General features: G+C 34.1%; 1 protein-coding gene across 3 annotated transcripts in view; it reads right to left on the reverse strand.

Annotated features, from left to right (window-relative positions):
- Positions 1-9,368, reverse strand: part of 5PtaseI (inositol polyphosphate-5-phosphatase A) — a 150,160-nt gene extending 140,792 nt beyond the window's left edge. Inside the window, exon 1 of one of the 3 annotated variants that reach the window (XR_016193602.1) lies at positions 9,180-9,368. Coding sequence is in view for 2 of the 3 variants with exons in the window: in XM_089239657.1 (XP_089095783.1) it covers positions 9,180-9,242 (63 nt within the window). In the remaining variant the exon portion in view is untranslated. The remainder of the gene's footprint in view (positions 1-9,179) is intronic. The other 2 variants (XM_089239657.1, XM_089239658.1) reach the window with 2 other exon arrangements.
- Between the last annotated feature and the right edge of the window lie 3,679 nt (positions 9,369-13,047).

A 13,047-nucleotide genomic window follows, 5' to 3' on the forward strand; every position in this document is an offset into this window, starting at 1 on the left:
CGACAGATTTCACTACGTGCAAGGATGTCTTAACGAGTTCGGGATGGGCCCAAGCATTTTTCGGGGCACCTTTTATTATTTTAAAGAAAGACCAAATCAAAAAATATATTGTATGCATATGCGTATTGATGAAAACCTTCAGTGGTTTAGGGACTCTTGTTTAACCTGGGCTTTTTGTTTAAGACGCCACTGATTATACGGAAGTGACATTCATAGCACAAACCCATGAAAGACTAACCAACTTACCATACGGCAACCTATTCCATATTCCTATAATTTCTAACTAATAGATTTCCGTATCCGTGAAAGACTGTCTCACCTTCTTGTTGAAAGTAATGTTAATGTAAGCGGGAATTTCAAAGTGCGGCCTCTGTTCTTTTGTATCATTCCGAAAATACTCGCCCCCTAAGTGTGAAATATAGTGAATAAAAATACACTAATATAAATCAAACGGCATTTTATCCTTGACAGAATCGTGTTTGGCGTGAGGAGATGGTTGTGGAAAACAAACCATTTGAGTTAAACATTTTGGGGAATGTGTAAACGATAAACATGTTGGGGTAAATCGAGAAGCTATTCATACTTAGAATAAGACAACCATAAGTATTCTTTATGGGCATTGTATAATATTTTATCACGTGTATATATTGTTTATAACTTTTATTAATTGCATTTTTAATAGGGTTGCTGTATTTTTGAAATATATGACATCCATATTTTTATGGGCATCTTTTTCTCAGCCACCTTGTTGGGCATTTTGCCTGTTGTGGCGTTGTATTTGTATTTATAAAAATTATGAATAACATTTGGCCCTGCTTAAACTGATATCAACCGCTCCAGCACAGAATATCCAATTAAGCAGGGTATTTGATTATGCAGAGCAGGGCCGTCATTTCAACTTTTCCAGGGGAGGACATGGGCGGAGGTACAGGGGGCATTGCCCCTCCCCCCCCCCCCCCAGCGCCAAAGGTGAAGTTGACTGATCTAATGTATATATGCATATACGAATTGACATCATCATCATCGTGCCCCCCCCCAGACTTCCAAGTCTATCTTCGCCTATGGGGGGGGGGGCAAAGAACACGTACTCAGTGTATGTATGTGTGTGTGTGTGTATGTATGTATGTATATATATATACCATTTCTAGTGTATTTTCTAAAGCCGGGGCAACACCCCCTTTCCCCAAATGACAGGCCTGATGCAGAGATCAATGAAATTGCTGTTTAACACTGTTTGTATAGTTTGTATATTGAACAATGAAGGATCAAGATCAATAAAGCTTCTGGAATAAATCAGACAACAAAATGAAATAAAAATTATATTTAATTAAAATGATCACAATAGCTAAGATTTTTACCTATGTTATTGTGAAATTTAGTGTCCTCTATGAACTCAACAGAGAACAAAAAATAAAATAATTAAAAGTACATACATCCAAGACAACTTAGATACTTCAAGCCTAGTACCCACTCTGAAGTCTAGTTTTTTTTACAAGTTTTAACTTTGCTATTAATTCCAAATGTTTCATCCAATAAAAATATCATATAATATTTAATATATTATAAATCTTGATAAATTAAAATATCATATAATATACCGTGTAATAGCTGTTCTGTAAAATAAATTTGTGTTATTCATGAAATTGCTTCATACTTTGCTATCTCGAGTGATTGTGAAAGGCATTATCCAGAATATCTACCATCGTGGAAAAGGAGGTTGCTATTTCCTGAACATTATTTTTCAACTGCATTTCTCAGGGGGGGGGGGAATGTTTATTTCATTATTATTTTTCTTTTATCTCTGAATTTTAGTCTACGTTTACCAAAAACCAATATGAATCTACAAGGTGATGGCAGTAATTGTAGCTTGACACATAGGCGGCGATAGACTTGGAAGTCTGGGGGTGCACGATGATGATGTCAGTTCATAAATACATATATGTGTCATTCCTAAAAAGTGTACATTCTACATTTCTGAGATGAAAAATTTGAAGTTGAATTTTCGAAATAAAATTGATCTCAAATTATAGCCAATGACTTGAAGTTTAATATTTCATAAATATTTTTCACTTTTATTTTGTAATAATATTTTATTTTTTGAGTTTTATGACTGAAAATGATGGGTTTTGTCCACTGTTACAAAAACAAATATCGCTGTAAAAAAATAAATATTATTTCTGCTGTTTTTACCCCTTAAAATAATGTTTAAAGTTTAAAGAAACAAAAGTTTAAAAAAAATTTCGACTTTTTTTTGTCGTTTTGATTATTTTTCATGATTTTTTTGAAATAGCACAGAAAAGTTTATTTTTTACATTTTTTTCAACTACTTAAAATTAATTTTTTTTATTTCTGGCAGACAATGGGTTGATAACTTATAATTTAACATCTTGGTTTGAAGTGCTTTACAATTTTTTTGCCTGTGAACTGCAAAAATGCTTCCCGTAACAGAGTGAACAGAAATGTTTAACTTAGAGTAAGCAATCACAATTACTCTAAATACACTTTTATTTTTTCAACAACTCTATAGGCAATATGAAAGGTATCCCAGAGACTCCTCTATGACATCTGAAAAACATCCACGATATAAGGAAATTATTACCACTTAAGTCAAAAAGTAGAAAAAATAACGCACGCTTCGTGGTTTGAATTTTGGCTCTGGCAAAATTTTTAAAATCTGGTCAAAGTGGATGTAAGAGATATCTTTGATCTATCACAAGATAGAAAAAATGTTGGGCTATTAACAAAGAAAAACGGTTTAAATTAAAAATATTTTTTTTTAATTTGTGTTTTTAGTTTTATTCATCTATGGTACCTCCCTCTACAGAAAATGGTAAAAATTTTTTTTGGTATAACTCTCAAATGTGTTTTTAAATGTTACCTTTTCTGTTATTTTTTTAGTGTTGGAACCCCACAATTTTGATGTTTTGTTTAAAATGATTTTTTAAAATGATTAAATATCATCTCTCACAAATTAAAGATACATCATAACATAGTGTTATGATGCTGTAGTGTTTTAAATGCTCTGAATTAGAAAAAAAATAGTCTCATACATGTTTTATCCACTTTCTTCCATGTAACAGAGTGTTGGAACCCCACAATTTTGATGTTTTGTTTAAAATGATTTTTTAAAATGATTAAATATCATCTCTCACAAATTAAAGATACATCATAACATAGTGTTATGATGCTGTAGTGTTTTAAATGCTCTGAATTAGAAAAAAAATAGTCTCATACATGTTTTATCCACTTTCTTCCATGTAACAGAGTGTTGGAACCCCACAATTTTGATGTTTTGTTTAAAATGATTTTTTAAAATGATTAAATATCATCTCTCACAAATTAAAGATACATCATAACATAGTGTTATGATGCTGTAGTGTTTTAAATGCTCTGAATTAGAAAAAAAATAGTCTCATACATGTTTTATCCACTTTCTTCCATGTAACAGAGTGTTGGAACCCCACAATTTTGATGTTTTGTTTAAAATGATTTTTTAAAATGATTAAATATCATCTCTCACAAATTAAAGATACATCATAACATAGTGTTATGATGCTGTAGTGTTTTAAATGCTCTGAATTAGAAAAAAAATAGTCTCATACATGTTTTATCCACTTTCTTCCATGTAACAGAGTGTTGGAACCCCACAATTTTGATGTTTTGTTTAAAATGATTTTTTAAAATGATTAAATATCATCTCTCACAAATTAAAGATACATCATAACATAGTGTTATGATGCTGTAGTGTTTTAAATGCTCTGAATTAGAAAAAAAATAGTCTCATACATGTTTTATCCACTTTCTTCCATGTAACAGAGTGGACAAATTAGCCTAAATTATTTCCTTTCATTATAAATTTAAATGACTGATGAAAACTTTTACTATATTTTGAAGCATATCTCCATGTACTATCACTTGATGTTGATATGGATGAAAAAAAAAATCTCATTACTTATAAAAATGACATAACAGAGTGGACCAACAGAGAAAAATCTGGTACAAAAGAAATAACAGGGTGAAATGTGATAGGTAAACCAGAGACTCCTTTATAACCTTTGGAAAAATGTCCACCCCATTCGCAAATTTTAAAAACACACGCCCCCACCTCGTAGTTTGAATTTTGGTCTGGCAAAATGTTTAAAATCTGGTCAGAGTGGACAATGGTCTTGCTCAGCTGTATATATATTATATCATCAGGACGATTTTTCTTTCACTTAAAAATTTTTTGTTGAAATTGAATGGTAATTTCATGTGTTGGTATAAATCTCGCGTTTATGTCTCTCACATTAGTGATCCAGAGGATATCCAGTGAGACTTGGGATAGGGCCAGGAAACAAAAATAATATAGAGAAATAATTTTTCTGTCCCATAATATACAGAATGTATTGTCATACAACGACCTTTATTCATACTAAAATGCCCCTTATGCCACATATCCCTGGATCTGTGCCTGGCAGTGATTTTGACGATCTGTACTATTTAACTTTCGCATTTAACTTAAAAAATAACATGATGGGGAGAATGTGGTAAAGGGTTTAAATTGAATAGATAACTTATTAAATTTAACTTAAAACTTCAAAACCTAACTAAGAAAACTTTACTTTAAATCATAGTTTCAATTCTGTTGCATTGGTTGAGTTTTTGGAAGACGTAACAGAGTGGCACGTAACGGAGTGGACAAATTAGCCTAAATTATTTTTTTCATTAGGCTATAAATTTAAAGGATTTGTGTGTGTGAAAGCTTTCATTATATTCAGAAGCATATCTCCATGTGCTATCACTAGATGCTGATATAGATGAAAAAAAATCTTAATTATTAATTATAATGACATAACAGAGTGGACATCTGACAGAGAAAAATTTGGTACTAAAAACATAAAATGAATATTAAGTCATTTTGCAAAAGTCAAATCCAAAATTGTTGATCTAGCATTAAAAGTAAACCTTTCAATGAGCTCAAAAGTGTCATCAGATTTAATCTGGTATAAAAATATATTTCCCAAATGACCGTAACAGAGTGGACGTTTTGAAATTGGAAAAATTTCAGGACACGAACAAAAAATAGTTTTTCATAAGAAAAAAAAATTTTTTTTTCAAAATTTTATTGTCAGTTTTATTAATCTATGGCACATATATAAAATGTGATTCCAAGTTTTCTTTAAAAAAATTCCAGGTTTGCACCAAGTCTCTTTGTTTAACACTTTTTAAAGCTGGAAAAGCCAGATTTTGATGTTTTCCTACAAACAATGATTTTTAAAAAAAATTATATACCATCTGAAACAAATTAAGAAACACTGCACGACAGAGAATTAAATGAAGAACTACACTGGTGAAATAAATTAAGAGAATTTGCATATTTTATTGAATTTCATGAAAAGAACTGAATGTAAAACCACTGCTTCTAGACAAAAATGCAAATCTTGTACGTCAAATACGTAAGCGTACACGTGTGTGTAGGCGGAGCCAGTAGAGAAACAGACTTTATAAGTGCGTAAGTAAAGACGCATTTCGTTCGCTAGCACACCTCTGCGAATTTCTTGGTGTTATTTTGCAGCAATCGGTTAATTTCAAATTGTAACAGTAAAAATGAGTAACCACCAACGTTTAGATGATGGAATGAGGTGACGAATTGTGGGGAGGCTAGAAGCAGGCCAATCTCAAGTCCAGATTTGTAGAGAGTTGAATTTAACGCCCAGCGTTGTGTGTAACTTATGGAAACAGTTCCAAGATACCGGATCCATCGAGAGAAAGCCTGGGCTAGGTCGTCCAAGAGCCACGACGGCCAGAGAAGATCGCCATTTGTCGATTATAGCGAGGCGTAACAGGAGTGCTACAGCTTCTCAGCTCTCTCGTGACTTGTATGCAGCCACAGGGACCCATGTATCAAGGGTGACTGTTTCCAAAAGACTTCATGAGAGAGGGTTGTTTGCAAGAAGACCTGCTGTTTGCGTCCAGCTCACTTCTACGGACAGGAGAATCCGTTTATCATGGTGCAGAGACCATAGAGATTGGAGTATGGATCAATGGGCGACCGTTCTCTTCACTGATGAGTCCCGGTTCAGCCTAAGCACCAATTCTCGCCATACGTTCATATGGAGAGAACCAGGGACCCGCTACCTACCCTCCAATGTCTGCAAAATCGGCCATTATGGCGGAGGAGGTTTAATGGTCTGAGCAGGCATCATGTTGGATGGCCGCACACCTCTTCATGTCTTTGAAAGAGGCACTGTGACTGGTGTGAGGTATAGGGATGAGGTCTTGGAGCCCTATGTTTGCTTTTTCAGGGGTGCAGTTGGCCCTGAGTTCATTTTAATGGACGATAACGCGAGGCCACATAGAGCTCTTCTGCTCGACGATTTTCTAGAGAGTGAGGATATTCACCAGATGGATTGGCCAGCCAGATCTCCAGACCTTAACCCTATAGAGCATGTCTGGGACGCTCTGGGGAGTGCAATTGCAACTCGCAACCCCCCTCCGGGAACCATCCAGGGAATGAAAACAGCGTTGCTGAACGAGTGGGACCAATTGCCACACGAAATGATAAACTGCTTAATTTCAAGTATGAAATCACGCTGCGAGACCTTTTTGTATGTCTGTAAGAGGGGACCATACCCCCTATTAACCCATCTATTAACCCATTTTTTTGTTTATTCTGTAACCGCTGTTTCATACCTTCCGACTCCAACGAGTGTTACGCACGATCATGCATGTGTGTATTACAATTATTGAATGGGCATTTGTTTTGTATTGTATCAATCAATGTATGTACATATCAAATTTCATTAAAATCGGTACAGTAGTTCTAGAGATAATCAACCAAGTCTGCAAATTCTCTTAATTTCTTACACCAGTGTCGAAAAAAATTAAAATTACCATCAGAGTGCTCTGAAATTTTGTAAAAAAAATTACAAAGTCTCGGAAACAGTTGGTACACTTTTTTGGGAATGACCCATATGCCCAGTGTTTGGAGTGTGTTTTATGTTCAGTAGGGGTGGCATCTATATTTAATCAGTCAACTGTCCAATTAATTTCTCTGAGCGTTACCTGTAGTGCCCACTTTTTTTTAAAGATGTGTGCGCTTTTCCCCTTTTTTTTGCTTTTCTTGGAAGTTTGAAATATTAAAATATTTTTTATAGCATGTTTTTTAATAGCTCGAATGTGTCGAGATGTAATATGACACCCCAAAAAAGAGGGGGGGGGGCATAATGTCCTGTGACTAAAAGAAATGTTGTTGATGGATTTATGTGGAACCATAGTAGTTGAACCTTTACTAAAAGATATATGAGTAATAAAACAAATGCATCTTCACAAGGGAATAGGAAATCTGGAAAAAAAAAAGTGATGGGGATGCAGCTTTGCAAAACATGACAAAGATAATAGTAATAATAATCTCAGACCTTGAAATATAATTGTTCAACTCCATCTAGTGATGAGATAATAAAGTAAAAGGATGGCTGTACAGATGGCAGCACATGTATGACAAATTATTTCATCATATCTATGTGAAAAAGACTGAAAAGTCTGTGCGTCAGCAAATGCCGTCGTAGGCACCACCATTACGTATGGCAGTGATGGCAAATGCCGCCGTAACCACTTGACTGGTTAAATTGCTAACGTATGAATTTGAAATTTAATGCATACATATTTGAGTTGTAAGTCTGTGTAACCATCCTGGCAACAGAGCTTTTTTTCAAAGGGATAGCCAACTGAAAGTTGGAAAACAATATTAGAAAATCTTATTCAGCCCATTACCACTGTGCAATCAAGAGTTCCAAACCCACCCAGATTTTTTTCAGATAAAATTTAAGGACAGAATCAGGGCCCGTATCCATCAATAGAAGAGAACCCTTTCCGGTAAGTTCAATATACGAATGCATGAAATCAGGATTAATTAAATTCCAGAACACAATTTGTGCAAGGTATTTGATTGGAACGTTGATCAAGTGCTTGCGAGCATGAAATCAGACACGAGCATCGAGCACTCAGTGTGTTTCAAGGAGCACCGTGGTGCTCATGAGCAACAGGTTGAAGATGCCTGTTTCAGAGCTTAATTTTTATTCATTTGTTGCTACATTGTATTGTATTGTATATACCGTTTTCCCAGCATGTCGCCTTTTTCCACATGTCACACCAGCATCTCATTCTCTCTCAGGTTGTACATTTCATATTTCAATTTTATTAATTTTTTACATACTATTTTTTACAGACATTATAGCTTGAATCATGCAAACATTGTTTTATTGAACCCAGAGAGTTTTTTTGCCCTCACTGAATTTTTATTATTTTCAATCTCACATCTGGTCTAGGATGTTATATTTTTAATCTTGATCCCTCATTTAGTCTACGAATATTTTGTTATTGTCATTAGTTTTTTATCTATTTTTTTTTAATTTTAACAGCTATAGTGTTCCGTTTTGGTAATGTGCTGGCGATATTTTATTTATTTTTTGGAAAGACCTCTGAAATCATGATTCCGTTTCACCCTTGGCAACTTGTCATGATCTGGACGTTTTTCTCGACATAGAAAAAAATCTCCATCACCAAAAGAGATTACACTTTAGCTCTTTCAAGTTACAGAGATGTAAAATCTTTCTTTTAAAAACGTTACTGATTGTTGATCTTGTTGTCACTATCAAAAAGATATGCAATTTCTCAATTTTTTTTAAATTATTAAAAAATTTTCATTTTTGACAAAAGTAAGTGTTCTCATTGTATAGTGTAAGTGTAATTTCATTTTATTGCCATTCAGGAGAACCGTTATATATTGAAGTTTACTATTGACACATTAGATATGAAATTTAAAATGTATAGTAATTTGAAACAAATACGATAAAGTTCCAAACAATGATATGCATGTCTGTTTAATACTCGTTGGTTTAATAAAACTCGTAAATTTAGTCAGGGTGATGTTACCAAAATTTAAGTTTCCGCAAAGCGTAATTTCAGTCTCGACGTTCTATTTTATACAGGTTTCACTCTACTAAGTATCCTCCGAAACATCCACAGAAAAAAAAAAAGAAAAACAATACTTCGAGAAAAGACGTTTCAAATGAAAAATAATACATTTTGTAATCTAATATCGTATGGAAGTAACTTTTCCAGATTTATGGAAAATGGACATTAAATGCAATGAGACATTAAAAAATTTGATTGGAAAATAAAATTAAACATCAACTTACATCTTCAAAAATCGACCCAACATTAGCAGTGATCAATAATATAGATACCAGTCCATCATCCATTTTCCGAAATAATGTAAAGATGGTAAATCTCAAAAGATAGAACTAATGATTTTCATATATGTCACATACAGCTTAAATGCCATTGATAGGAAAACAAACCATCTCACACAACTATTCCAAGAGCACAAGGAGCCAAGTTGGATGTTACCACGCCCATTAAAAGTAATCAAAACATCTCTGGTTTTAGTTGACCATATTTCCTCGAGAAAATACGGGAAGCTTGGTTCTTAAACACTGAGCGTAGTTAAGTAGCTCAATGTTCTTAAATGAAGCTTTTTGGGTTACGTGATATTTTCCTTTTTCTTGAGGGATATACAAGGTAACCAATATGGTGTCTTCCTGTGCGTTACGAAAGAAACCAATCTAAATTAAAGAAACACAGAAATGAATCGTTTTTTTTTTTCTTTTTAATGGGAGCTAGATATTTCGGAATTTTTTTTTAACTTCAAGTTATCGATTTGCAAGGGCGTAGCGAGGGGGGGGGGGACTTGGGGGTCTGTTCCCCCCGAAATGTGAGAAAATGACCGAAAAAGGGAAAAAGATGGCCAAATCCATTGTTCTATCACTTTGGTCCCCCCCCCCCGAACGAAATTTCTGGCTACGCCCCTGTCGATTTGCCTGTTTTTCTTTCAAAAAATGCTTGATTTAAGCTGCGGAAATTCTTCAATGTAATTTATATGGGCCCATAATTAATTTCAAAACATTCTAAACTATATAGATTGATGCAATTGGATAATATAAGACAATACGGAGACATTCTCATTTTCGCGCTTGAGAAAATATAAATAAATAGTTAAAATCAATGTGTTATTGCATGGATATCCACCTCAAAAGTGGGTCTGGTTCATTATTTCACATTTAATTTTCTGGGTTTCGTATTTGTAAGCGAACTCAGTATTTCGAAAAGTCAAAAATTCAATTACAATTCTAAAATTATTGAAGTGGCGGAAAACCCCACAAATTTCCGCATTTCTACGCTAAAATCGGTAATTTTACCATTGATCTATATGGGGATCATCTAGTGTTTGTCCCTCAGGGTGATGCTGATTGTTTTCGTTCTTGGATCGAATGAATATTAAGTGAGGCATAACGTTTGAAATTTTGTGACGCATCATATTTTTCTCCACCAGCAGCGGGTTGTTACTTCTTAAAAATTAACTGAAATATTTCATCACGTTAAAAGCCAAGTTTGGCCGCCTTCTTTCATGATTGGCGCTTTTTCTCTCCATGTAGTGTGATATTACAGCCTTATTACGTGTAGCTTCGTCCACTATGTTGGCAAATTTATCACCAGATTTGTAAAGTGTTAGCCTGATGGGATCTATTTGAAAATTTTTTTAACCACATCGCCAAAATCTGTTAATTTGCTCTCTGTCACTAATAAGTGAAATCTTTTGAGGGCAGCGTGACCGGTGCAATTGCACCGGGCGCCAAACGATAAGGGGCGCTGTTACGCGTTAGATATATATTAATATAAAAATATCTTTAAAGGTAAGTACAGTCGGTTCCCCCCCCCCCCCCCACGTATTCGCGGGGGTTACGTTCCGGGAGTGACCGCGAATATGGAAATCCGCGAATAACAGAAACCATAGGTTTTTCACTGTATATCTCGTCTATTGAATATCATGAGAAAGAGCAGGGTGACGGAGAGGTAGAAGGGAATGTGAAAGAGGGTGCAGTGATTGTTGGCGATGTTTTCTGAAAGAATGTTGTGATTTTTCTGTTTGCCGTATCTTCTTCATATCATTAATTATGTTGGAGTATGTTGACAAGGCTTCCTCTACTAATTTTTCTACATGTGATGAACGTAAAATAGAGGGATTTATGTTATGAAAATAATCTATTGCTGATTTCAGCTTGCGAATCCCTTCCGCTATGTTACTTGTGGTGAACTTGTCTTCTACTACTTTATCTCGATCTTCTTCATCTAGTGCTGCTTCAGTTTCAGGACCAGTCAGCTGCATTAACTCCTCCTCCGTCAACCCAATATCAAAAGAACTTTGAGAATAGCATGTACTCACGCTCAAGGTACCTCCTGACTTCCGAAACGAAAAACCGTTTAAACCAATCCAGGAAAAGTGTTTTCATAGTCCAAACCTTTTTATTGTTCGTTCAAAATACTGGGAGCTTTGGCTTATCCTTCCCTTCAACGCTCGCGGATTCGCGTATTTGAAAATGATGGTGGGCTTTATCATGTACTCATACGCATTTGCGCAAAACAACATAGTAAGTCTATCTCTACTTGCTTTAAAACCAGGAGCTCGCTTTCTTCCTTTTGCTCAACTTCTTTGCGGCATTTTCTTCCAAAATAGTGTAGTTTCTTCAGCGTTAAACACCTGGTGAAGTGCATAACATTTCTCTTCAATAATTTTCTACAAAGTCTTTCGAAATTTTCTAGCTGCCTCCCCAAGTAGCACAAAGATATAGATCTATATCGTAAAATTTCAGTTTCCAATATAGATCTATATCGAGCCACGATATCGTTCTGGCTAAAAAAGGCATAGTCAGAGATAAATAGATCTATATCGTGAATGTGATATATTCAAATTTTGGACGATAGATGGCGCCCTTTCAGAAGAAATTAAAAAAAAGGTAGAATAGAGACGGCGCTGGTTTGAACCCATGTACCCCTCCCATGTCTAACGCCGTATCTTACCAATCCACCATTACAGCACTGGTTATCAGATGTTATTATAACATTAATTTACACGTCATGGTTTTTTTACTTGTATTTTCAATCAAATTTTTCATTTTCATGTATGCACAAAAATTACAAAATAGAAATTGTGAGACATATTCAACATTTTGAGGCAGATAACTGAAAAATTATATTATAATTAAGGAAATTATATATAACACAAGAAAGAAATTAATGTATTGTGTAGTATATTAATTAGTTATTTTAAATTATTAATTTATGCTAATAAAACAAAAATACAGAATAAAAAATATACAACACAAAAAAGTTAAAATTCTCAAAGTATGGTAAAAAATGAAAACATTAAAGGAAAAAAATAATTTTAAGAAAAACACACACACATATACAACAAAAACAAAAGCAAATTTTTCTAAATTAAAAAATATGTGCAATTATAAAGTGGGAATTAAAGTTACGGTGGATAAGTTCTTGCTCCTCCTAAAATATCAACATCTACGATGTAAAACATACGCAGTAAGGATTCAATTATCTGATGAAATGATTTTGATATATCAACATAATTAATCCTATTAAAATAAAAATTTCATATGAAAAATTATTCATTCAAACGTTTTTAATTTCCATTCAAACAAAAAATTGTACGCCGACTTTAAATTTTCTCCAAATTTTTATTTGAGGGCACACGATATGTTGATACATCAGCATATTGTGTATCTGATATATATCTTTGTCAGGTTCACGATATAGATGTATGTCATGTTCAGGATATAGAGCTATGTCTTCTTTGATAGATCTATATCTCAGGTCTATATCGAGAATCTGATATAGATCTTTCTCAGGTGCACGATATAGATCTATGTTTTTCAAACTATATTAAAATAATTTATTGTCCCAAGTTGTCCTTCAAAGTAGAGATTATTCACATGGAATCAAATACATATTCGACTGAAAAATTAAAGACTTGATCAATTAATATCATAAATAATTTGGACCATATAGGACAAGATCGTTCTATATCATAGTTATGACATCTGATATTCCTGACATTTCGATATATAACAATAAGGTCCAGATATTGTACTATATCGTTGTGCTACTGGGGTCATGGTCGACAGAGGCTTGATCGCCAGTGCTTTTACATTGCGC

This window comes from Pholcus phalangioides, unplaced genomic scaffold (assembly GCF_987345545.1).
Source record: "Pholcus phalangioides strain wild (caught in Gottingen) unplaced genomic scaffold, Ppha-v1.0 ptg000011l_1, whole genome shotgun sequence".
NCBI lineage: Eukaryota > Metazoa > Arthropoda > Arachnida > Araneae > Pholcidae > Pholcus > Pholcus phalangioides.